Source organism: Populus nigra, chromosome 4 (genome assembly GCF_951802175.1).
Source record: "Populus nigra chromosome 4, ddPopNigr1.1, whole genome shotgun sequence".
Classification (NCBI taxonomy): domain Eukaryota; kingdom Viridiplantae; phylum Streptophyta; class Magnoliopsida; order Malpighiales; family Salicaceae; genus Populus; species Populus nigra.
The window spans coordinates 4,710,278-4,736,888 of NC_084855.1; the positions used below are offsets into that span (position 1 = coordinate 4,710,278).

The 26,611-nt window shown below is 34.7% G+C and overlaps 2 protein-coding genes across 5 annotated transcripts; both read right to left on the reverse strand.

The window, feature by feature from the left end:
• Positions 1 to 5,987: 5,987 nt before the first annotated feature.
• Positions 5,988 to 11,199, reverse strand: LOC133691976 (tubby-like F-box protein 8). Of its 4 annotated transcripts, XM_062112611.1 has the most exons (7): positions 10,772 to 11,199; positions 10,583 to 10,676; positions 9,809 to 9,826; positions 9,368 to 9,720; positions 9,025 to 9,112; positions 7,960 to 8,092; positions 5,988 to 6,993 (listed from the first exon to the last, which is right to left on the reverse strand). In XM_062112611.1, exons 4-7 carry the CDS (start codon positions 9,713 to 9,715, stop codon positions 6,288 to 6,290), a joined length of 1,275 nt encoding a protein of 424 aa, XP_061968595.1. In that variant the 5' UTR covers positions 9,716 to 9,720; positions 9,809 to 9,826; positions 10,583 to 10,676; positions 10,772 to 11,199; the 3' UTR covers positions 5,988 to 6,287. The 4 variants fall into 4 exon arrangements, with proteins under 4 accessions (XP_061968595.1, XP_061968596.1, XP_061968594.1 ...); XM_062112612.1 differs by lacking the exon at positions 9,809 to 9,826; XM_062112610.1 differs by having other exon boundaries at positions 10,583 to 11,199.
• Positions 11,200 to 16,976: 5,777 nt separating this feature from the next.
• On the reverse strand, positions 16,977 to 20,212 carry LOC133691435 (WAT1-related protein At1g43650-like). Its single transcript, XM_062111942.1, has 7 exons — positions 19,861 to 20,212; positions 19,643 to 19,705; positions 19,416 to 19,532; positions 19,075 to 19,327; positions 18,768 to 18,926; positions 17,569 to 17,720; positions 16,977 to 17,355 (listed from the first exon to the last, which is right to left on the reverse strand). The coding sequence occupies exons 1-7, from the start codon at positions 20,061 to 20,063 to the stop codon at positions 17,208 to 17,210; spliced, it is 1,095 nt and encodes a 364-aa protein (XP_061967926.1). The 5' UTR covers positions 20,064 to 20,212; the 3' UTR covers positions 16,977 to 17,207.
• Between the last annotated feature and the right edge of the window lie 6,399 nt (positions 20,213 to 26,611).

Below are 26,611 nucleotides of genomic sequence, written 5' to 3' on the forward strand. Positions count from 1 at the left end.
ACAGCTTCCCACAATAGATAGTTTGGTATGTAGCCGTGCTGTCATGTGATGATAGATTTATGAACTAATAAAAAAACTTGGTTCATGGCAGACTAGCCGTCACACTTTTCGGCTCATTGATTTGTGATCAAAGCTTTTTGCGAGCAACTGTGCTGTTGAATGTGCTCATAATTAATGAATTAATATTGTGTTCTTATTAGCCAAAGTGGTGTTCATATGACAGGGATGAACAAAAGGAGATCCCAGTCGTGGATGTCTGAATTTCTGGCTAATCACAGCTCGGAAACAGGAATACATATACCGCAGCAAAAGGAGTCCATATATAGTGCTTGCTGTTATCTTATAAAAAGATGGATGAGCTAGTGACCACTATCTAATCCCAGTTGCAATCAATCCATCAATGACCAGAAAAGAAATTAAGATTAACCTACTAATTAATTAATTCCAGACAAGCTTTCAATTCAGTGCTCTACCTCGCTCGATCTCTCATCATCCGCATTATATACATGTTCGCTAATGTAGGCACAAAAATCTTCCCTTAATCATCTCGTATTAGATATTTAACAGCATAAATCTTATGATCTATTCTGTCAAAAGCTCATAATTGGTCATAATTACATGAGTTGGCAAAATACTCTATCCAATTGGGTTTCAAGCACCCACTTAAAAAATTAAATCTTTTATGTCTAATTATCTAGTAGATGATCCAATAATAAGAGTTAGATATTACAAGATTTGCTCTCCAATAGTCTTATTAATATGATAACTATTGGAAATTTATATAATCATTAACTTCAGGGCTCGTGGGATTAGTCGAAGTACACGCAAGCTGACCCGAACAGCCACCCTAATAAAAAGAAAATCCTTTATGTCTTATCAATGAAAAGAAAAATACATGTTAATGCTAAGTCAATTATGTTCATAATAGGAAACTAGGCTAAGTGATTTATTTAGCCACTTGTAACATCATGGTAATTAACTAAACCGTGTACGCGTTCCACATATAGCACATCTTATATATTGAGAAAACCATGGGAGTTGTTTCATAAATTAATGATCTCTCCATTTTTAATGAGATTAAAAAATAAAAAAATAACAAGCGGGAGAAGAAGAAAACGACAAAGACTACCTAATTTGAAAAATGATGGTTGATTGGCTGAGATGAGAGAACAATAGGTTGTTGCTTTCTAGGTCAAAATAGATAACATTATATACTTTTAAAAAAAATTGGATGATTTTAAAATTAAAAGTTTTTAAAAGAGATATTTTAGAAAATAATAATAATATATATTATCATTAGAAACATATTTTTCATGTTTTGTTTTTTAAAATAACATAAATTTATTGTAAAATTGTTTTAGATACAGACTCTTTCTTCCCATTTTTTCCTGAATAATTAAATATATCTTTATTTCTTCTATACATATCAATGAAATAGTAACTTTATTGTTTTAAAGGTAGGAAATCTTCTAGATCAAAGGTCAAAACATTACAAATTATTTAATACCGAGAAAGAGAGATAAAAAACTACGAGCAAAAGCTCGAGGAATATGGAGGGCACAATTCTAGCGAAATAAAATTTTCAACTCTCAGCAATGTAATGACTTCCGTGATACGAAAAAAGAAAAAAATATATGGAAATGATTTGCATATTTTCCTCTGTCCTATTTTTGAGTATTATATAAAATAAAAATAAGAGTTATCAATAAAATAAAATACTATAGAGCAATATTTATTGTATTATATATTGCTATGATGTAATGATATTTTTTTTTTTCTTAACAGCACAAGTCAAGAAAGCACAAATCGAGAGGTAAAATAATTTTTATACGAGTTTTAATTGTTATTGTCAAATTAAACATGAGTAAATCTTTTTTTTTTATTTTTTTATTGTATAATAAAATTACTTAATTATTTACCTTTAAAATTAAAAAATAATAATTTAGAGGGCAATGGGGTTTTTTTTTTACTTTTCATCTTTTTTTGCATAATATAATTACTTTTGCCCTTAAAATTTTATTTTTTTGAACTTGTGTCCAATGGTATTTTAATCATTTTATTATGATTTTTTTTTTATTGTAATTGTCAAATAGACTTAGAAATAATTGCATCCAAAAGGTTGCATGCTCCAACTAGTAAAAGGAGCTCCCGTCTTTTAAACGGCACATGCAGATTTTTCTGACAGTCAAACACTGCCTTCTACAATAATATTAGGAGCAACATATCGAGATTTTACAAGTGGCGGGGCGTATTGTAGTAGCAAACCAATAATGGTGTGGCTCTGATGAACTTTTTTTCTACCCCTTTTTTCTTTCCTTTTCTTTTGGTAAAATACAAAAGTTTTCATTTATTTAATTTTTTATACAATCTGATTATCATTCTTTTAATTGTTATTTTTTATCTTTTATATATTAATTTCTTTCTTTAATTTCGTCTATCATCATCTGATTTCATTTAGTTTTTATATCGAATTTGGTCTTTATTATTTTAATTTTAATTTATTTAATTTTTATAATTTTTTTATAATTGGGTTATTTTTTTAATTTCACTTTTCTATTATCCTTTTCATAATTGAATTTTGTTTTAAATTTAATCTCTCAACATTTGATTTTTAGATTTAATTTTATGTCAAATTTAATCATCATTTCTTTTATTGCAATTTGTTTTGTTTTATATCTTTTTTATTGTGTTTTCTTTCCCAATTTCATCCCTAGTTATTTCGTGATTGAGAGTTTTACTTCATTATTTTTTAAAGTTTGTCTTTTATGGGGTTAGCCTCAGGCTCATGACTAGGGTATAAATTTTGAATATTAACAAATGTTGACTTCAGTTTTTTTTATGTTTTTTATTAAACTTGATTTTTTTAAAATTTTATCATTCAATATTTAATTTATTGAGAATTGATCTTAATGTTTTTTTTATTTGTTTTTTTTATTGGGTTATCTCAATCTTATACCCATAGTCGCGAGGTCAACAGGTTAACTAGGATAGACTTGGGTTCATTTTTTCACTTTTAATTTTTGCTGATTTTTTCAGTTAGTTTATTTATTGTTATTATATTTTTTTATATTATTGAAATTATACAAGTTCATTAAACTCGGTCTAATTACTAATACAATTATTGTTTTCATTTGTTTTTACATCCTTGAGAACACTTGTGTCAACTTGATATTTTTTTTAATGGTGAGAAAACTTTGGATAGGCCGTGGCGAAGCATGGGCCACTATCCAGTGGTAACTATATATATATATATATATATAATAGCATGCGTGAGATGGGCATGTATTTGTTATATATGGGAGGGTCCATTTATTCTCTGTGAACTAGAGAGAGAGAGAGAGAGAGAGAGACAGATCCTTCAGATCGATCCTCATCTCTGGCTAACTATTTGATGTCCGACTCAATAATAGTCACGGGTGGCCCAAACCTCGGTCGTCCATGGGAGCACAGACAGAGTTTGATGAGAATGTATATGCCACCGTAGGAATCCTGTTGCAAAAGCTGAAGTGCAGAGCTAGCTAGCTATTGAGTACTAATAATATTCGCGCTTCAGTTTAAAAGTCCATGTATATATGATGGCAAGTTATGCGTGCTCACTTCCCAGAATCTGTCAATCAGTTGAAGTATCGGGCTCCATGGCTCTTAATGTGAAGTCAGTGAATGTTTATAGAATCAAGGATATGTCTTTTTTGTTGTTTTCTGGATTCTTTGTCTGCGTTGTTGGCTCAGGGCTACCTGGCTCTCAGATCAATCAGGTGAGCTGATTTCACAGTACTAGATATTCCCGACTCCTGATGAACCATGTGTTTCTGTGTTTGCAAGGGACATATATATATATATATATATATATATATATATATATATATATATATATATATTGTGTCTTTTGATTAGCTGCGATGAGAATCCTTGTGTGATATGTAATTTCTTTTTTCCCTTTTGTTTTCATCCATGTAAGACATGCAATGACACATATTATAAAGCCCTATGGTCATTGTGGAATTATACAAAGTTCTGTCATCTCATGTTTGACAAACTAAGGTTAAATTAAACATCCTCTTTTCCTTTGTTTCAGTTTCTCCCGGCCTCCGTTTCTCTTTTCTTTTCTTTTTCTTTTTTCATTAGTTTCTTGATCACTTTCTCCTTCCTCCCTCTCTTCCCTTTTGAGTTTTGGTATAATTAATTATAATTCACATGCAAAAGATATATAACAATAATAACAATAATGATGATCGATGATGGTGTTTTTTTCTTTTCATGAAAGAAATGAAAGAGTGAAATCTTCCATAAAATGGGAACGTGTATGTTTATCTAGCCAGGGGTACTACTTAAGGTTAAGTTTTGTGTTACAGTCAATGCCGTAATTTCTCCTTTTCCTTTTCTTTTACTTTTTTCTTTACAAGTCGATGCCGCAATTGGCTTGAGCTATGCATGCACAATGAAGTCAGGCTAGCTAGGAGACCGAATCCTCATGGATCATGCATATATATATTTATACAGATCAGAATTCAATCATGAGGATATCATAATAGAGAGGGAGTAAAAGAGATTAAAAGCAAGCCCCTATAACCAAAAAAACAAAAAAACACTGGACCATCAGCCACAAAAACCGAGCCCTACCACGCCACTCGCCCAAAAGGGTATTTTTCGTATAGGAATGGAAGGCATCGCAACTCCTTCAGCTAATAGGCTGTATAGACACTTGTTAATTGCCTAATGGCTAATGGTGTCTAGCCAGTGAGCTATAACCATGCCGATGGTGGTCCAGGTTCATATTAATGTCAAGATACGGCTACCGTATATAAATGTAGCTCCGTTCTTCCCTTTTCTCTCTGACATGGAAAATTACCAAGTGTTTGAATAATTCATATAAGATAGCACGAAGAATAACAAAAATATGACCACACCTAGTAATCGATGACTAATAACAGGATCGTGTTTTGTTTCGATCTTCATATTTTTACTTGCAAACCTTAACCAACAATTTTAGTATGATGATCTGAAGATTAAACCACCCCCCGCCCCCCCGTTTTTGATAGAGATGATCTGAAGATTCTTGAAGCTCGAAGCTCGTTTAAAATGGAAAATATATATATCCTCGGAATGTCAAGTTTTTTTTAACATATATGATATTGATGGTCTGTAATGTCTTGAACCAGGATGCCTATTAAAACCGCAGTCCAATTGTGGTTGGTTTAAAAATTAGTTGTAAACATGTTAAACTCGGTTTAGAAACTAATTTGAAAGAGTTGGAATCATTGAATTACTATATCAACTTATTTATTAAGACCTTATTTTGTTTTTTCTCTTTTTTATATATTTTTTAATATTAATACGAGTCATAATGAGATTTAGCGAGCCAATCAAATCATAAATCAAGTTAACTAAATTAACCCAGTTTTATTAAGTCACTTGTCATGAGCCAGGATTTAGGTCTCGAGTTCGACCTGCCAGGCTTAACATACCATACTGATCTATTCAACTGCAAGGTATTTGTCGTCGTGTACAGCCAAATGGATGTCCGTGAAGCTACAATAGCAGAAAAACAGCCAGGTTGTCCTTTTCCGGGACAAATTGCTAGTCTCATCCATTTAACTTGAGTTTTCAGGACGAATATCAGTCGCCACCGCACAGTATGGGAAAAAGGGCTGGCGGGCAGCCAAAAGTACAGATGTGGTTCTCGCGTACCCTGGTTCGGGCAAAGAAAGGCACCGGCAAGTGACAAATTTAACCATCATTTACTAGCTGCAGTTTGCGGTGGTAGCAGCCAGCCCTTACAAAAGCAGCAGCTGCTCGGAGCTGGTACACTACGCCACTATCTGGCTCGTGGCATGGCCATGTTAGCCTAACCCTAATTGCTCGTTTCATTTGGCGGAGAACAGTGTCTCAGTACTGGGCATTGATGAGCTTTAATTCATGGAACTTCATTTAATTCCATTATAAATGCAGTACATAGATTTGGGTCATCCCAGAATGCATGCCCTCGATAGTCGAATTCCTTGATGATTAGACATGTTCAAACATATTTTTTTGTCATATTACAACAGAGTTTAACAATAGCAGACAGAAACATGATGGAATCATTCAAAGCAGACCAATCCAACTGAAACAAAGAGAAGGGTGACAAAGGAAAGACCCCTCCAATGAGAGCAGACGTTCTGCACTTTCCAGTCGACTAGGACTTGTGTACAGTGACTGCATACAACAACTACAGCCACCATCCTAGAAAGCCGTAAAAGAGATACCTTACCAATTAAATGTTCTATAGTTGATACCATTTTCTTTTTTTATTCACAAGCCAATTTAGTGTCAAAGCTGCTCAAGCAGATTGCAAAAGCCTGAAATGCTGACAAAGGATACCGGTAATCCATGGTGAACATATCCTTGCCAACCTTGCCAAATTGAAGAATGATCTTGTCATGATCAGACTGAGCAGGCTGTGATGGTGTTGGTGCACCAGCAGCAGGTTGTGTTGCGGCGATAAGCTGGAAATTCTTGACTGAGGCAACTGTCACTCTCCCACGGAAATTCAGGCACCAACACTGCAACTGTTCGTGCCATCTTGGTGCCTTGTTTCGGAGAACAAGTGGTCTCTCCTTTCCCTCTTCATCTTCTTCTCGAGGACCAACAATGTCAGAAAAACGTGAACTGCTAAACTCAGTTGAATTGTCAATTGATTTAGAAAAGGAAATGCTCCTAAAAGAGTCTTCAAGGCAGCGTGGGAGGAGCTCAGGCTGGCCTGGGACAGAACCACCTGGCTCAAGGGACAAGGCAGGGATTGAGTGCATGGTGCAGTGCATCCTACGTGGACCCCTGGTGCCAAGCACATTCAGCTCATATGTAACCTGAGCAATGTTATAGCTGCCTGTAGGGACCTTTGGAGAAACTTTCTTTGAGTAGAACCTGCGGCTTCGACCAGGTGGTGCAAGCTGAGCATTGTTGTATGGAGGCTGCGTGTCATAAATTATGAACTTTGTACCCAAAAAATTTGACCTGAAACAAAAACAATTAGCATCTCAAACGCATCTTCTGACAACAAAAAATTGCAAACCAACTATCTCATCTAAGTTCATCTGACATCAGCAATCACATATCAATGTTCCAACAGTGCAGTCATTGCAAAACTCACCATAAAGATATCCATAGAATGGAAGCGTTAAAAACACCACCTTGAATGCCTAACAAACCCTTGCATATGACTCACATCACGCAATTAATATCAACCATCAGAAACAAACTACCATGACCTCCTAAGAACAGTACAAGTTCACAACTCTTCATCTTTAAAATCATTGACCAAGCTATAGCAGTAAATGATACATGAAAAACCATCACCAGCACCACTACATCCTTCTGGCATCAGAAGAGAAAACAAGCATCGCACCTTCAAATGAAGAAACAGAGCTCTAACCAGACTAGATAAAAACTACCACCCTAATTTGTAACCTAGTTCCAGGTACTTATGCGAGGACAGAAGAATGACATTGCTAATTTTATAGTACCATATAAATATTTTGTCCACACAGCTAGAATGCGGGACACAAACACTAACTCCTATAACATAAACACATAGTATATTTCAATTAAAATAATGAAAAGTTGAAGTTCAGATATACCAAAAAAAAAAAAAAGGTTTGGATCACATGACTGGGCAACAAGTACACCTTGTATAGTAGATAATGAGAGGTAGTCGTTAATGCTATATACTATATCAGCTCTTGAGGGATTGCTAAGCTTGAATGAAGAGAGCTTGGAACCCATGAATTGTTTTTTTAGTTACAAAGGAGAGGTTCAAACTCTAGATCTCCCAAGGCAGGGGGACACTTGTGCCAACTGAACTACAGCTCATTGGCACTCGTATGAAATGTTTAGGTATATTCAATCTTCATGTCAGAAAAGGAAATTGTCCCGAGTTCAGGACTTCAGCAAGTAAATATTGGTCATGAAATCAACTCTCACCTCAGTTTTCCAATATATGTGCTACTTGATCTTGATACATTATCTGCATCCATGGAGATAACATACTCCGTGCATGTAGTTCTCCGTGTGCGTTTTGCAGACAGAAGAAATTTCCCATTTTCAACAAGCAAAGCTGCACGCATGTCACTAATCACCAACATATTCGTATTGTATAGAACAATATAGAAATTTGGGAAACTGTAGAAAAATATCATCTTTAGGAACTGATATCTTGGATTGAATATGAAATAAATGGTAAAAGAGAAAAGAGAAAAGAAACTATCCAAGAAAGCTCAAAGAGATGTTTACAACAGCATTCACAGTGGACATAGCTTCCAAAAGATATGAGATTCACAAGAAGTTTGTTGAACAGCTATTTCAAGGAACGAACTCATTCTTATCCATTAAGATAGAAATGTGCTTCCCAGGAAGACCTAATTGCATCTTTTGGCAATAAGAAACTTCCTTTTCAAAAGATCAAAGTGCGAGTTACATGCACAAACTCATCGTAAATAAGAGCAACTGGTCATTCCATGAAAAACTTTCAGAGATGTAAGACACGTTTAACAGAGATAATACAAAATGATATTACTTTGTCACAAACATTCAATTAAGAAGATTTACAATGTGCTTGAACACATAATTACAGTGAGCTCTTGGACATGTATATATGAGTGTCAGTGAGCGCGAGCCTCTGTGTGTGTGTGTGTGAGAGAGAGAGAGAGAGAGAGAGAGAGAGAGAGAGGACATCAAATGCACATCAGAAAACATTTGGATTGCTGATAAAACTTGCAACAACCATGCTGGTTTCTTCCCGATATAGAAAATAAATTACTAATAAACAGAAAGAACCATCCTTCTAGCTGGTCAATTTGGAAAACTGCACGAAACATAATATTCATTCTCAGGAAGAATAAACAGCAGAGCTATGCATTACAGCAGAGAAATACTTTGATTAAAAGAAGCTGGAGACAGTAAATTATCCATTTACATTGGTATTAGAAATAAAGCAGGTCCTACAGAAATAAGTGACAATCAGCAAAAATGTCACTGAAAGAAGCTCACCAGGGCTAAGGCAAAGGAAAAGATGGTAAGTTAAGTTTGATTTGTCCCTCTTTATGAAGCACTGGATAGTTCCATCCCTGGACCCTGGCTGTAAATGGATAACAAAAGAGAATTTTATCAATTATCATTTTGAAACATACAAAATCCTTTCTTGATGCCAATAAATATTTACATCCATGAGTTAACGCTCAGGTGAACGTCTTGCAGATATGGAAACCTATTACATGCACTGAACATTATAAAAATTTCTTCCAATATTGATAAGAGATAAAGATAATGGAATGGAAGTTCAACCCAAAAGGTTATTATAGACGGGAAAAAAAAAAGCAAGCAAGGATCTCACCTGCTTTAGGGAAACTGGGAAAGTGATCTTCCCACTGAACTCTGGACTTCTAACAATTTCTTTACACATTTCCCTCCAAGCCCTGCACACGGAAGCACAAGCAACAACATGCTTGCGAGATGGCCATGTGCTCTCGCTAGCCTCCAACCTCTTGATCACATCCTGTAGTAACTCAGGAGGAAGACCAGCCCAACGACTATTCTGGATGACCACGGGCTGGTCTTGCAACTCACAAGCTGAGCCATGAGATTTCCCTCTGAGATGACCTGGCAGCCTCACCTCAAAACTCCGCCTTGACAAACTCCCAAACCCATCCCTCATGTCACGAACTATACTTCGGAATGACATTTTATCTAATACACTTGCAGACTTGAGTTAATATTCACTTCAATGTGGTTGCATAAAATATATTTACACTCAAGTCTATGAATGACCACAAACCATGGCACGCGTGCACAGCTGCAAAGCAACAAAAACTGTTTTACATTCCAGCTATAACAGCAATGCATATCACCAAAAAAGGATGGAGAAAGAAGACAGACAAGGGAAAAGCACAAAGCAAGTTAAGCAGATTCCTATAAAAGAAAACACTCACCAAAAGCACCTAAACTACCAGACATCTTTTCCGGGTTTTAAACTAATCTTTAAATCAAAATTGCAATCGGTTCGAATTTAATTTACTATTCATGACACTCTTGCACACATTAAGAATCTTCATAAAAACGAAGCAAACCCATTTTCCAATTAATTCATATTCTAACCTTCTGCTGTTCTGCATTATGAAAAATTCTTCAAATAAAGAGTGAACCATAACTTATAAGAAAAGAGTGAACCATAACTCCAACACCATATTTATATATAAAAAAAACCCTTCAACCGGGTCTTAAGCTTAGTTCAACCATTTTTTCTTGGTTAAGTTCTTCTAGATATTATCTACAACAAGAACCAAGCCTCAACCCAAGCTTCTAAAGTTTATCTGCTGAAAAAAAAAAAAACAGAAAATATTCTTAAAAAACAAATGATAGAAAAAAAAATACTAGAGTTTATCAGTCTATCGAGTATTTAGCAATACGCTGAGGAATGATGTCTTTAACTTCTTAGCTTCATCCTTTTGTCTTAATTTGTTTTATAAATATGAAATGAATATTATAGGACTGGAATTCTAACGTGTCTGAACTGACGCTAGACATTTCAGTAGGAAAAAAAAAAACTAACCTTTTATACCACAATCAAATATCCATTCTTCCACTTTTCATCTTCATCTTCATCTTCACCGATCAGCAAAGATCAGGACTTTTTCACACAAACTCTGCAACAGAAACAACCCTTTAACCTCACCCATTCACCAAATTTCCAAATGTTTAAATCATAAAAAAAAAGTTCAAAATTTAACAATCCACTAACCTAAAAAGTAAAAAAATCACACAAAAAAAAATGACTATCCCAACCCTTCACCAGCTATAAAGACAGGAAGAGAAAATGGGTCCTAATAATTCCTGTCAAAGACTCGGAATTTGGACTTTTATTGGGGACTTTAACAAGAAACAAACAGAAAAATCTCCGAATCTAAGAAACAGATCTTAGAGAAGAAAAGGAGACAGAGAAGTAGAAATGCAGGCTGTAGAGCATGATAGCTCACTGCTCTTCCCCTTGTGTGTCAGATCCTTCGCTTTACAACACGTTCTCTCTCCATCTATCTTGTTTCTCTCTCTAGGGCGGACCTGAAATTTGATTAAATGAAGTTCACAAGAACTTGCGTAAAAAACAGAGCTGGCTTCACTATTCTTTTTATAATGTTTCCTCGCTGTTGAATGTTGAGGAGCACCTTTATTTGATTTAGCTCTGTAAATTATTTGTATAATGCTGCGGCTTTTTTTCTTTTGCGAAACTATAGTTTTGGTCCTCGATAACAGTTGACCTTTAGCTTTCGACCAAATCTATTCCTTCGTCCCTGTATTTGTTTAAGGATGTTGATTAGATTCATGTGCTGATGTCTTGGTCAATGCGGCCCAGATGAAATATCAATGAAATTTAACCATGTTATTATATTTCTTTATATGTGCTTTGAAAATATTTTTATATGATGAACAGAGGGATAAGGCATGGATGTCACTTGCTTTATCCAGTTCTTGTTCATCATGCTTGGTGTTTAAAATAATGAATAACAAATAAATCACTACTTTAGAAAATAAAAGATAAAGCGACGGGAGAATTATTAAAATATATATATCTTTTTTTCATTTGATTTTATTTTCTTACAACTAAAAAAATCTAAGCATTTGAAACATAGAAACTTGAAAATAAAATACAATCATGTTTATATGAAATAAATAATTGTCTTTGAGAATGAGAATGAGAATGGTTGCAAGTTTTATAGACGTATCGATGTAGTTATTGCAAAACCTACAAGTGTAGATTATATTATTTTTTATTTGTATTATTTGCAAGCTATGCTTGATTTTTTATTTATTTTTTTTGCTTGCTACAAAAAAAAAAAGGAAAAAGAAGAGTAATAATTATTTTGGCTCATAATCGTAGAATTTATATATATATTAGCTCTTGAGAAATGGTTGGGAGTTTGGAACCCGGGAGAACGGTACCCTGTAACGTAAAACTCTCGTAAGCCTTTAATTATTTGCAGCTAGGCTTTCAATGCCTGAACATCTTTGGTGAGCTTTCGTTTTTTTCTGAGTTTCTTTTCTTTTTCAAACAAACCTAGTTAGCAGGAAATACATCGTTCAAGAATTCGGATTCTAATTATTTGTTCCAGAACAAACCAGTCCCGTCCGTTATGAACACATTGAAGGCAAACCATTGACATTTGTGGCTGCCTTTTTTGACTTGGAGAGTGTTGGGATCCTGGAGATGACGGATCCGATGAAAGCTAGAATCTTTTTACATATGAAGTGTGAACACATTTGTTTTCCTTTTGAGTCTTGATACAGTCATGGCAAGTATATTTTACCCCCTACGCAACTATCAAAATCCATGCCTTGATATTTGTTTTATTCTCGGCTTGATTTTTGCTTGTTTCGCCTATGTTATAGCAGAAAAATACTCTAGATTAACAACTCTATCGATGTTGTTTAAGGTTTTTCTTTTACTGTGATATCGTATGCATATTATGGTGAATTCGGATTGGTATAAAAGATTACCCGTCATTTTATATAGCTGAACTGGAAGAAACTAATGGTAAATTACCTTGTTTCAAGAATACTTACTGATTCTTATTTTACATGAGAAAAATGCATACAGGAAAGGGAGAAAAAAGAGAGGGGGTTACCATTTCTCTACTTGAGATTGCTAGGAAAGTTAGTAATACATACGGCAAATCTCCGAGTGCAAAAAGAATTTATGAATACCAGGAAGTTTTAATGTGTAATTTTTAAGATATATTAAAATATTTTTTTGTATTAATACATTAAAATTATTAAAAAATATTAAAAAAATATGAATTCGATGTTTATATTTTCAAACACAAAATTATATTTAGGGGATGTTTAGAAGTATGATAATAATTACTTTTGAAAGTATTTTTTATTCAGAAATATATCAAAATAATATAAAATTATTAAAAAAATATTAATTTAAAATAAAAAATTCAAATCTTTTTAAAATTACTTTTAAAATGTAAAAATAAATATGCAGTTACTCTTAATGTCACGCCATGGTTTTGTATAAACATGCCTCTATCTTATCCATATATAATAAAAGAATCTATGCTGAGAAAAAAGATCCCTTCACGAACACAAACTTGCAATACTTAAATAATCAGTAATGTCACTGATGGACCCCTTTAAATCGCCGGCCCAATGATATGCTGCAGATTGCGTTGAGATCTTATATATACCGGTCACTATTATAAGATCTCTTATTAATCTGTACCTGCAATAGCAGCAATGTTATACCCGCAACCACATCAGAAACTTGGTATTGTTAGGAAAAAAAATTAAACCAAATACATTAATTCTGCACGCTAGTACTATCACTGGCCAGTAGGAAAACCAGCGTCGGCTGAAATCATATTTTATTTCTCTGTCATGTTAAAAAAAAGGGAGAAAAAGGTTTTTTTATTTAGCAGAAATAACAATAATAAACCAGACAAGAACTTGTACTAGCGAGATGATCAATCAAGCGAATTGCTCTAAGATTTGCTAGTTATTTTCCTTGCCAAGATGAATGCGCGTCAACTATATCGAGACAAAAAAAAAACGAAGCCGTGAATTATCTGACTTTTTTATACAGTGCAAAAGCATGCCATGCTATCTCGACTTGATTAATTCGAGGGGCCACTTTTGTCTTAACAGGATCAAGATCCTAACAAAATCTGGGGACTTGGAGTAAAATAACAGATGAAAGGGCAACAGATAACAGAAGAAATGTTTTTGTATTTTGAGTCTGACTCATTTCCAATGCCCTTGACTGAAGAAAATAAGTTGATGATTATGGAAGCCTGTTTTAATCACACAGATTATTTATTATTTATGAAGAAAATAAGGTGGAGGTGTCAAGTGGGGTCGCCCCAGCGACCCTTATAAGGCAACTTACTCTCTGTGATATCACATGAACAGTTGTAATTACAGATTTGGCCAGACAACTAAATGATAATGATAATAAAGGACAGAGGGAATTTATAGACTGGATAGTGGTGATTATAAAACTAACACCAATGACGATATGCGATAAACACGAGTGCTTTGCATATGATTTCTGAGAAAAATCCGTGAACCTTATCATAAAAGTCATAGATTGCAGGTGAGGTCGATTTTATCTACAACAAGACTGACACGTGGAATATATTCACACTTGGCAGCAGTTAATTCGAGAAAAGGAAATAAAACAGATGATGGGTAAACTGGCAGGTGACTTGGTAGATGCGATGCCAGGAAGGGGAGACAAAAAAAATATTTAGAAGTGGTGTTGATTGGAGAACAGCGAGTGACAAGTGGATAGAAGTTTAACTAAAATTATGTTATCTTGTGGTAGAAATCTATGCATGAAATCAACCGTTATTCATTGCAAGGAGGTGGATTGTACCTTGCCTTTGAAGGAGCTAGTGACATTAATTATGACCCCACAAGTGACGGTAGATGGGGTATTAATTATTAAACTATCATTGGAGTTAAAGTAAGTGTGGCTGTCAAGATTGTAGATTTCTCCATGCCATTCTTCAATCAATGAAGATAAATAAATAAAAAAATGAGCACAAAAGCCCTTTAATCATATCTATATTGAATGCTATGACGAGTTGCGTTTTTTCACTTGTGATTGTCGTGGTTAGGCCAAGGAAAGAAAGAAACAAAGCATGCTTACGGCACTTGCTTGTCAATTACACGTTTATTATCTTTTGGTACTTAGGAATTGATCAATTTAATGATGCTATGTCTTCAAACCTTGTAGCTCGGTCTCGTCCTTGCAGCGTGAGGATATATAGTTCCACATGCATGCAGACATGTAGTTGCGTGGGGTTGGGGTTGCATTTCTAGTTCTCAGCATAGAATTTCACTGGCATGGGACTTGCTACATACACAAGAAGATGCGTGCCAATAATGCCGGCTAGCAAGAAGAGTTTGCCTTACTGAGAAAAAATAAATAAAAAAAAAAACAGGGTAAAACATTAAAATCTCAACAAACTTGTATCAGTCGAATTTAGTAATCTCCGATCCTGAACAAGACAGTTTTGGCAAGGAATCTTAACTCTCGAGGATGATTTATGATCGAGTGCTTCGAGTTGTTGCGAGATGCCTTGACTTAAAGTGTTCTGTGATTGGTGTGGTCCAGATTCATTTAATATACGTTTAGTAGAAGATCTGAATTCTAATCACTATATATAATTTAAGAAGAATGGATTATTGGAATCGAGCACAAGTGTTGGTACTTTGTAGCTATCGAATTGCCAGAAGTCTAGAGGGCTCTTGAATGCCTAATGGAGTTTTTGAAATTCATGCCATTTGGGGTCTACATTGCGTCGAAATGCACTGAAATAGTTATTGACCAACACGCCCGAGTCGACTTTTTTCCTTGAAATAAAAAACCCCCCCACTAAACAATAGTCTTAATTAAATCCAAGCAACTACATATTTACACAATAAATATGAGAGATATTCACAGATTATTGTTATGATTAAGAGAATTGATATCCAGTACGTAATGATAGGAATGGGATTATTTGCTGATAGTGGGCAAAACTGGACTTCCTCTGGGCGGCTGCATACTGGTTTCAAGCAATTATGAAGGCTCTGGGATCCAGAGTTGGAGACTATCGATCTTGCTTAATTTATACAGTAAATGAGTAGATAAAGACAATGACTTCAGTTCTAGTTTTCAAAGAAGGTTTAAAGACTAAATTGTTAAGACTAATGCAGATGGGAGTTTGGTAACCGCTGACAAACTTTTTGGTAAGCTGAATTGCTTTTAGGTTCTTCTCTTACATTACGTTGGATACATAATGTTTTTGTAAGAATTTTGCTAACTATATTAATAAAAGTAAACTTACTTGTTTTTAGAGTATTATATTTTACTAATTTTATTATATAGCACCATATTGAAATTTTAGATAATTGGACACAAAGAGTGCTCGCGGGAGGACAAAATGCCCCCATTAATGCCTTTAATTTTTTTCTTTTAACATGATAGACTTTTTTATGAGATTTTGTCCCACAAACTATTAATTTCTCGTTTCAAAAACATAATTTGAAAATTACTGTCCACTTTTCCAAAGAATTTATGTTGGAAAATTAATTAAGGAGGCTTTAATGACGAAAGTTAATCGGTAAAAGAAGCTTTCATGACAAAATTTTGTCGGAAAATATGTAATCGGAGTCCGGCATCAGAGATGGCATTGTGTTTTGCGATGAATTATCATCAGAAAAGGTAGTCAGCTTTCCCGACGAAAGATTTAATTTCGTTGGAAAATTTCTACGAATCCTACCATGACAATGAAGTTTTCTCGGCAAAATGTGGTCGGAAAAGTTTCTTCTGACGAAAATCAGTACGTTTCCTGGCTAAAACCTTCGTCCGTGAGGCCACAGTCTTAATATACATTTATTTCAATCCTATCATCTTACCACAAAAAGTGCATAGCCGGTGAACACAAATCCGAATTCTCCCTGCATGCAAAGATAAATACTTTATATGTTTGTTTATTTTAAAAGTATTTTTAATAAAAAAATAACTTTTTTAACCTTTTGTTTTAAATTAAATTTTGTTGTGATGTTGTTTTGACATGTTGATATAAAAATAAATTTTAAAATATAAAAAAATATTATTTTAATATATTTTTAAATAAAAAATATTTTATAAAACAATATATTAAATCAGCTGAGAATAGTATTTGACATTGCCATCTTATGGATAGGTGGTGGACGTGGAAACCATAATCAAGGACATTCATATCTCGGAATCAGCCCAAAAAATATTACTGTTCCTCTCTTTTACAGAAGTGATTTTCTCTGTCATCATCGCATTGGCAACTTTTTCTCCGACTGCCTCTCCTTTTTTGGCTTGGCCATTGTATTACTTGACAAGGGATTGGCCACTTCAGAGATAAGTGAACATTTCCTATTTAAAACCTCATTTGTTTTAGAAATTGGGCACTGATCCAATAAAATAATCGGAATTACGGGCTACTTTTCTCAGCATAATAAAATATATACGCATGATTGCAAGAAACGAAAAACAGAAAACGAAAAAACAAAAACCCGTATACAAGCCATAAACTCGGTTTTTATAAAGGGAAACTCCAATGGGATGGTGATCTTTTCGGATTCAGATGTTTCTGGATCAAAACCTCACCGTTGGAAATGCTTGAAATTCACATGCAACATGAACATCCCATCACTCAGTGACTTGTAATGCACTCCAGAGTGATTTTCTCTTTAGTTTCTGTATTCTGTTCATCTGTTGTTACGCTTTTCCTATCTTCTTCTCTCTTCTTGCCCCATAATACACAATAAAGCCCACACATCAACAAAACATCCCCGCCAGCACTGCCATAAAGAACAAGGACCTTGTCAATTGTCACGGGCTAATCGATATGATCTCATTGCACTCCAATAAGGGGGCAAGAGAGAGAGGGTAACAATCATATAATAAAAAACTTTGATCGTATCCTGTACTGATTTGTTTGGTAAGGAAATAGTCTCTAGATTATATAAAAAAACTAAAAATAATAGTGTCCAGAAAAAGTAAAAGGGTTAGACCTTCCCCAATGAAGGGTTTCTTTCCACAAGAATGCTGAGAAAATTGCTGTTATAATCAGTGCCAACGGAGTGAACATTGATGTGAAAAGTGGTCCTTTCTTCTCTATCACCCATACTTGCAGCCAGAAAGAAATTCCAGTGACAATTATACCCTGTGTCATTTTCACTTGATAGTCAGGTTTTTGTGCGTAGCGCATTTTTACACGCGCATATACCATCATATATGATATGATTGGGAGCAATATTTCAATTGCCATCACACCAAATATTGCACCATGATGGGTGATTGAATGCGACATTCTATTCTAAAAAAAAAAACAAGAAGAGGAAAAACAGAGATAGAAACACATTCCAATATTGCTCAGGAGGAAACTGCACAGACATATTTGGAGCAGAATTCTTCGACTTTACTTTTCGAAATAACGTAATTGGATATTTGCAGCTGAGAAGAAAGGATCTGATTTGACAGGTTTAGATTTTTATCAAATTGGAGCAGATTGTTGGAGAAAGTTAGGAGCATATCAGGTGGGATATTTGAAACTGATGAGAAGGCAAAAAAAAAAAAAGGGCGGACAAATATTATGAGAAAAGTGTTGAAAAGGTATTTGGTGAAAATTCAGAAGCTACTTCTAAAACTATAATGACATTCAGAAGCCAAAAACCATAAACGTAGAAACATTTCCAGGTGTTTGAGTATTACTTAACACAAATACTTTATAACCCTAGCTATAACTAACAACTCCAACCATAAATGAAAGCATAGAGTGTTTTTCTAGGTTTTAGTAAAAAAACTTAAAAATTATATATTTACAGTGTTGCACATTGAAACATACTGCTTATGAAGAAGATGTTTTGTAATGGAGGAAGTTGACAAAAATTGGACCACAGGATCTCTAAAGTTTAGGGCATCATTAATATTGCCTAGTGTTTTCCCAGTTTTCAAATCGAATAATATTACTAACGACAAGGTTATTTTGATTTTAACCATATCTAAATAGCATGTATCAATAGTATGAACACATCGAACCACAAGGCCCTCTAGTATGCATGCCACATGGTTCTGTCTGGTAAAAAGAAAGATGTTGAGAAAAAATGGAATGTTTAGGGTCGTAGACAAATTTAAATTTATGTTTTTTATCCTTTTCATTTTGTAATGCCACGATCACGTGTCTTTAAGTTTGATGATGAAATAGACGTACACAGTAGGCAACCGACAGAAGTTTAAGATCCCAGCCGAGCTTCCAGGCTGAAGGGTTCCTCTCTACCGCAATGGCCCAAAAGGCTGACTGTATGCAGCTAAACACGCATTGTAGAGTGGTAAGGCGTAGTTTTGCTGGATATTGCTTGACAATGGGACCCTAATGCCCACAACACCATTAGTTACAACAGAGAAGAAAAATAAACAGAGTGAAGTACGTAAAAGAAAAGAAGAAGAAAACAGAGAAGTAAGAGATCAAAGGGAGATCATGATAAGAGGATTGAGAGGTTGGATGAACAAGAATTAACCTGCAAAATAAGCCACAGAGACCAAAGCGTATTTGCTGAGATCATGATAAGAGAACCTTTTATCCATTCCTCTCTGGAGCAACAAGTTTTTGATGAATCCTGAACTCGCTTGTGATCATTGGATGGGTACCAATTCATAAAGTTTACGGGAGGCCCCTTAACAAAAGCAAACACTAGCACTCCAGAAACACATATAACAGAACCCAGCACCTTGGCAATTCCATGCAAATGTTTTATGGAAATACTTTCCATCCTGAAATATTTAAAAATCACATGTTATTGTATCTATGTTTGGCTAAATTATGCACACGAGACTAATTATGATATAGAAAACAGGGTACCTCAATAAGGCTGCCATGACAAATGTAATGGCAGGAATTGTGTTAGTAGTTGCAGCAGCAAATGTTGCAGTGGTATAGCTGATTGCAATATAGTAGAGGTTCAAGCTCATAGTAACTCTGAAAATTTTGTATACATGACTTAGTGGTTATCGGAAGCAGATTTTGTAATACAAGAGTGATAAAAAAGACAATCTTCATAGCTAGAAACCAACATACGAAGTCCATACCCACACAAGGAAACCAAAAAAATCTTGAAAAGTAAGCTCCACGACAGGGGAGCACCCTCCTTTCTGCAGAATCAGCAGAAGACCATGAATAATAATAATAATAATAATAATAATAATAATAATAATAAAGAAAAGAATCAGTTGGGAGGCTTATATTTTATTAATTATGAAGTAACTGAGGGAGTGATTCAAGATTAAAGTGTTCATATATAGAAGACCTTTCAAGAAAGAAAGCTAATGGAGCCAAAGAAACCGAGGCGAAAGCTTGGCGATAAACGACAAAGACATGAGAATTCATCCCTTTAGAAATTGCAGCCTTGGAGAACAAAGCCATGCCTGCATACACAAATTGTACAAAGAGCATTGCAACGTAAGGCTTATAGTTCTCCACGGCATTTAGACTACCACGCAAACTCTTCATGGCGCTCTATATATCTTTGGTCTGTTTTGGGAGGATTAATTTGGTCTGGGAAGCCCTTCAATATATAGGGAGAAGCATTGCAGTGGAATCAATCTTTACTTTCATAATTCAAAATTTTCTCTGGATAAATAAAGCAAAAATGTGGGGTTGGCATACAACAGGTTTGTTGAAGAGTCCAGATGAACCATGCTATTGGTCGAGCACGGAGGAGGCTATGCCCCAGACAGCGGGGGCAAAATTACTTGTAATTTACATTTTTGTCCTGATATTTTTAATCATATCCTTTGAGACTTATGCCATAGAAACCAGAATTTGGCATCCCCCTGAATTATGTGTCATCGATCCATATGACCTTTCATTTATTATAACTACAAATTTATCTTCTTCTTTTTTTCCTTTTTTTTCTTTTCATATTAGCACACCCACTTTTAAAATTCTAGCTCCACCCTAGGGAATAATAAGAAAAAAAATAATAAAAAATAAAGAAAAACAAGGTAGAAACCCAAGTGTAAACATATTTTTTTTCTACCTTGTATGTTCTCTTTCTGGATCCGCTTGTTCTGTTCTAGCATCTGTTTTGTTTTTTTAGTTTAATATTGGTGTTCGGATCAGCTTGCGCGCACCTCAACTAATCTCATGAACTCTAAAGTTAACAACAATGTAAATCTTCAGTGGTTATTATATGAGCGACCACATAGTTCAAATCTGAAAACTACAGAGAATGCAAACCTTTTAATCCCAAACTCTTACCACTTGACCACCATTTAGATGATTCCAGCAAGCATCTTTTTTTTTAGTTTAACGTGGGTGTTCGGACCAGCTTGTGAGGACCTCGACTAATCCCACGGGCCCTGAAGTTAACGACCATGTAAGCCTCCAGTGACCATCATATGAGCAACCACATGGCTCGAACCTAAAACCACAAAGAGAGCAAATCTCTTAATCCTAAGCTCTTACCACTAGACCACCACCTAGATGATTTCCAGCAAGCATCTGAAAACATGTTTTTTTTCCCCAGATTGAGCTTAAAAGAGCATCTTAACTTCATCTTTCAGATAACATAAGTAGCACGGATTCTACGAATGAATTCTTTCCCTGCAAGCCTCTCATAAAATCTTACTTAAGTGCGTAAAGATAACAAAGCACTCGACTGTGTGTCCTAGCGGGCTATTTTTGGGTTATTTAAAAATATAATAACGATTATTTTTTAAAACACAAAAAAACAGCCTCAAACCGTCAATCTAAAGTAACTGACAAAATCCAGCACTGAGAGTATCATTTATTTGTAATCAGTGGATAGAAACGCGATGCGATAAACCGTCTATGATATTAGTTTGTTACAGATTTCTCTAGGATTTATTTTAAACACAATTCTTATAAAGTGTAATATTGAAGATATTAAAAAAACATAAAAGAAAAAATAACGGTGAATTAGTCAATGACTAGCACGCTTCATCGTTGGTTGGTTGAGTATATTTCTTTTACAATAAAAATAAATACACAGATTTTTTTAATGTTTTTTTAAATCATATTATAAATAAAAAAATTTAATCATGTATTTAATTAAATAAATTAAAAACTATTTGTGTCAATAAATACACAAAAAATATTTATATGTCTATTCAATTCATCTCGTTGCTGTTAGTCAAGTAATTTTTTTTCTAATGCAAAAGAATTGATGCTCAGGTATTATTAATGTATTTTCTTTATATTGAGTAAAAATCTAACTGTGAATTAAAAAATTGATACTTAAATATAATAAAATAAAGCAAAAATAATTTACGTCAATATAAAAATGTAGAATCTCAAGTTAATTTTTAACATAATATAAAAATTAAACAATATTGTAATTGCTACAATAAAACATTATTTTCTTTTGGTCTTTGCATAATAATTTCTCAAAAAAAAATAAAGAGAAAATAAAAAATTACAAAAAAAATACAAAAGAATGGTGATGGTAAAAAAAAAAATTGGTATAAATAGATAAGTGTGGAGCAATAAACATTTAAAGTATAAATAATAGAAAATAATATTTTTTCCAACAAATATAAATGAAAAAAACTAAAAAAACCTTTCAGAAAAATAGAAATATGAATAAAAAATAGTGATAAATAAATTAAGTATTGAGGGATAAATATATCAAGTATAATGAGAAACACATGAGGGAAATCTTGGCAATTTAAAAAAAATAAGAAATTATAAATTTGTCACTTCTATAATATCTGCTGTAATAAAAAAAAAACATTTTTTTAACTCAACAAACGAAGATGATACAAATATTACTCTATAGTAAAAAAAAAAAAAACAAATACAACAAAAACAATATTTAAATCCGCACAATCAACAAACAATGGTTAAATGCGGTTACAAGAATTACAATCTTGTACCCGTGAAAAGAGTTTTTTTTTAAAAGTTATTTTTTTATTATATATTTTTAAATTATTTTTACATGTTATGTTAAAAATAATTTAAAAAAATAAAAAATATATTTTAATTTGTTTTCAAATATTAAAAAAAATTAAAAATAACAACTTACAATCCCTCAAACACCTTTAGAAATAATACTGAAAAATCTCAAACCTCCAATAGGCAGTCAAAGATGTATTCAAAGCTATTATTGAGTTCCTTGACATGACAGCAGACAATTTACGAAACCAAAAAAATAATAATAATTAAAACTCTCCAATAAACCTTTTAAGTTGAAAAAAAACTCTCAACTTAAAATAACCAAATTATGAAGTATTTTCATACAGTTTATTAATTATTATATATCTGACTAGAGATATTTTTGTATATTCAATATTTTTAATAACAGTAAAACAATAAAAATATTCCTGAAGATAAAAGAATCAACACAACAAGGAGAAGGGTATTTTGATATTTTTATTTTTTATAAACAGTAACATTACACAAGCGTCATTGAATACAATAAATGTAAGTAATTGGGGTCAGATATATTAGCCTCGGGTTTGTTTTGTTAATTGTAGTTTTGATAAAAGGTGATAATGTAATTTAACATTTAAATAATGTTTTTAAATTTAAAAAAACTGTTGGCGCATTGGAAAATATTGAAAAATCTCAACAGCCCACTAAACACTCAAAGATACATCTCCAAGCTAACATCGAATTTTTTAGTATGACAATGAACAATTGGCAAAATAAAAAAGGATATAAAATATATATAAAAGGAGCAAGAATCCTAATAATTCTTCTTGGGTGGATGGCGCAAGACTAGAAGCACGAACTCCCTTCGTAGTTCGTGTATATATATATATATATGTTAGGATACTGGCATGCAAACCCGACAAGATAAAAGGCAAAGAATAGGATAAAACGAGAAATCAGACACACAAGAATTTACGTGGTTCACCCAATTTGGCTACGTCCACGGGCAAGTATAGAAGGATTTTACTAAGTAATGTGGGAATTACAACCTCTCTCTACTAATAGGAGAACAACTGAAATCTCTCTATTAATAGGAGAAAACACCTCACTTACTCTCTCACAAATACCTCACAATTTTGTGGGATTTCTTTCCCTCTCTCACTCTTCTCTTCCTCTCTTGTTTCTCTCTTGTGGTGTGTTTACAATGCTTGGATGCATTGCCTATTTATAGGCAAGCATCCATGTAAATACAAGGGGCAAGGCAAGTGGCACAAGTTTGGTGCCTACAATTTATGACTAAGGAAGGATGGCTTCACCACCATTGTTGACTCCCACCATTGTTGACTCCTTAGGTGGCTGGTTTCACATTCTATAATTCAATCTTGGTGGCTGGTGGTGGCTGGCTTCACATTCTCCCACTTGAAGACTTTGATGATTTAATCAAGTCTTCACACATGATCTTCTGTGATTCTTCTATCCTTTCTATACTTGCCATCTTCATGCTGCTTACGTTTCTGCCAGGCCATAAGAGGATCTGCACCATATATACTTGTCAGTGTTGACTGGTTTGGTCAAAGCATCTGCTGGGTTTTCCTTTGTGTGAACCTTCTGAAAATCTACACTTCCATCTTCCACCACTTCGCGAACAAAGTGATACTGAACATCTATGTGTTTTGTTCTTGAATGAAACGCTGGATTCCTTGCAATATGCAAGGCACTCTGACTATCACAATACAAAAGAATGTTCTCTTGTTTGTGCCCGAGCTCCTCCATAAGTTTCTTTATCCATATTGCTTCTTTACAAGCTTGTGTAGCTGCCATGTACTCAGCTTCTGTTGTGGATAACGCTACAACAGTCTGAAGTTTAGAGACCCAGCTCACAGCTCCTCCTGAAATTATGAACACATAGCCTGTCGTGGATTTTCTTTTCTCAAGGTCGCCAGCAAAATCTGAATCAACATAACCCTTGACAGTAAATTCTGATCCTCCATAACATAAGGCAGCATCTGAGGTACCCTTGATGTATCTCAAGATCCTCTTAATAGTATTCCAATGCTCTCTACCAGGATTTGCCATGTATCGACTAACTGCTCCCACTGCTTGTGCAATGTCTGGTCTTGTACATATCATGGCAAACATTAAACTTCCCACTGCTGATGCATACGGTACTCGAGACATCTCCATCCTCTCTGCTTCATTGCTAGGAGACATACTTGAGGATAATTTGAAGTTAACAGGAAGTGGGGTGGAAATTGGCTTACAATCTTGCATGTTGAAGCGTCGCAAGATCTTCTTCAAATAATTCTTCTGAGAAAGCCAAATCTTCCTCTTACTTCTATCTCGGTGAATTTGCATCCCTAGAATCTTGTTTGCTGGTCCCAAGTCCTTCATATCAAACTCCCTAGCCAACTGTGCCTTCAATTCTTGGACTCGATCTTTGTTGGGGCCTATTACCAACATGTCATCCACGTACAACAACAAAATGATGAAAACATCATCTTCTTCAAACCTCTTGTAATACGTACAATGGTCTGAACTGAGTCTGTTGTACCCAAGGCTAATTATGAAGGAATCAAATCTCTTGTACCAACACCTCGGCGCCTGTTTGAGACCGTATAGAGATTTGTTCAACCTGCAAACCAAGTTCTCTTTGCCTGTTTCAGCAAAACCCTCTGGTTGGAGCATATAAATTTCTTCTTCAAGTTCTCCATGAAGAAATGCAGTTTTCACATCTAACTGCTCTAAGTGAAGATCAAATATAGCACACATCGCCAAGACTACTCTGATTGTAGTAAGTCGTACCACCGGAGAAAATATCTCATTGAAATCTATCCCTTCTTTCTGAGCATACCCTTTCACCACCAATCTTGCACGATACCGCTCCACTTGATCATTGCCATCACGCTTTATCTTGTAAACCCATTTGTTGCCAATGGCATTTCTTCCTTGTGGTAGCGGAACAAGATCCCAAGTGTTATTCTTGTGCAAAGCTTCAATCTCCTCTTGCATTGCTGTCATCCACATAGATATATCTGTGCTTTTGATAGCCTCATGGAAAGTTGATGGCTCTCCATCCTCTGTTAGAAGACAGTATGCAATATTGCTCTCAGTAACATATTCTGAGTGCCAAGCCGGTGGTCTTCTTTCACGAGTCGACCGCCGAACTTCAGGAGTTTCAGACTCTATTTGTTCTTGCTCTTCATGCTCTGGTGCAGCTTCAGAAGAAGTACGATTCTGAGTATTTTCCATCTGGACTTCTGTAGTCTCCTTTAAAATGCTATTATTTTCTTCCATTTGCATTTTATCTTCTGCAAATATAACATCTCTGCTGATGACTACCTTGTGGGCAGTGGGATCCCACAAGCGATACCCCTTCACTCCATCAGCATATCCCAAGAATATACATTTTCTGGATTTTGAATCCAGCTTGCTGACTTCTTGAGTATTGTACATCACGTACACAGGACTTCCAAATATATGCAATCGAGAATAATCAGTTGGCTTTCCAGTCCACATCTCCATCGGTGTCTTCAACTCAATTGCAGTTGATGGAGATCGATTTATCACATAACAGGCGGTATTGACTGCTTCTGCCCAGAATGACTTTCCTAGACCTGCAGTCTTCAACATTGCTCTTGTTCTTTCTAATAGGGTTCTGTTCATCCGCTCTGCCACTCCATTTTGTTGTGGAGTGTATGCCGTTGTGAACTGCCTTTTGATACCTTCATGTTGACAGAAGTTATCAAATTCATCACTGGTATATTCTCCTCCATTATCAGTCCTCAAACACTTGATCTTCTTTTCAGATTCAAGTTCCACCCGCGCTTTGAAAATTTTAAAGACTGCGAACACATCTGCCTTCCTTCTAATTGGATACACCCAACATCTCCTGGAGAAGTCATCTATGAATGATACAAAGTATCTTGCTCCTCCCAAGGATACAACCGGTGCTTGCCAAACATCAGAGTGAATCAGGTCTAAGATGCATTTGCTCTTAGTTGTTGATGTGCCAAACTTCAACCTGTGCTGTTTGCTTGTAACACAATGCTCACAAAAGGGTAAAGTAACCTTTGTAAGCCCAGGGAGTAACTTCTGATCAGAGAGAACTTTCAAACCTTTCTCTGACATGTGGCCTAGTTTTTGATGCCACATCATCGTCTTCT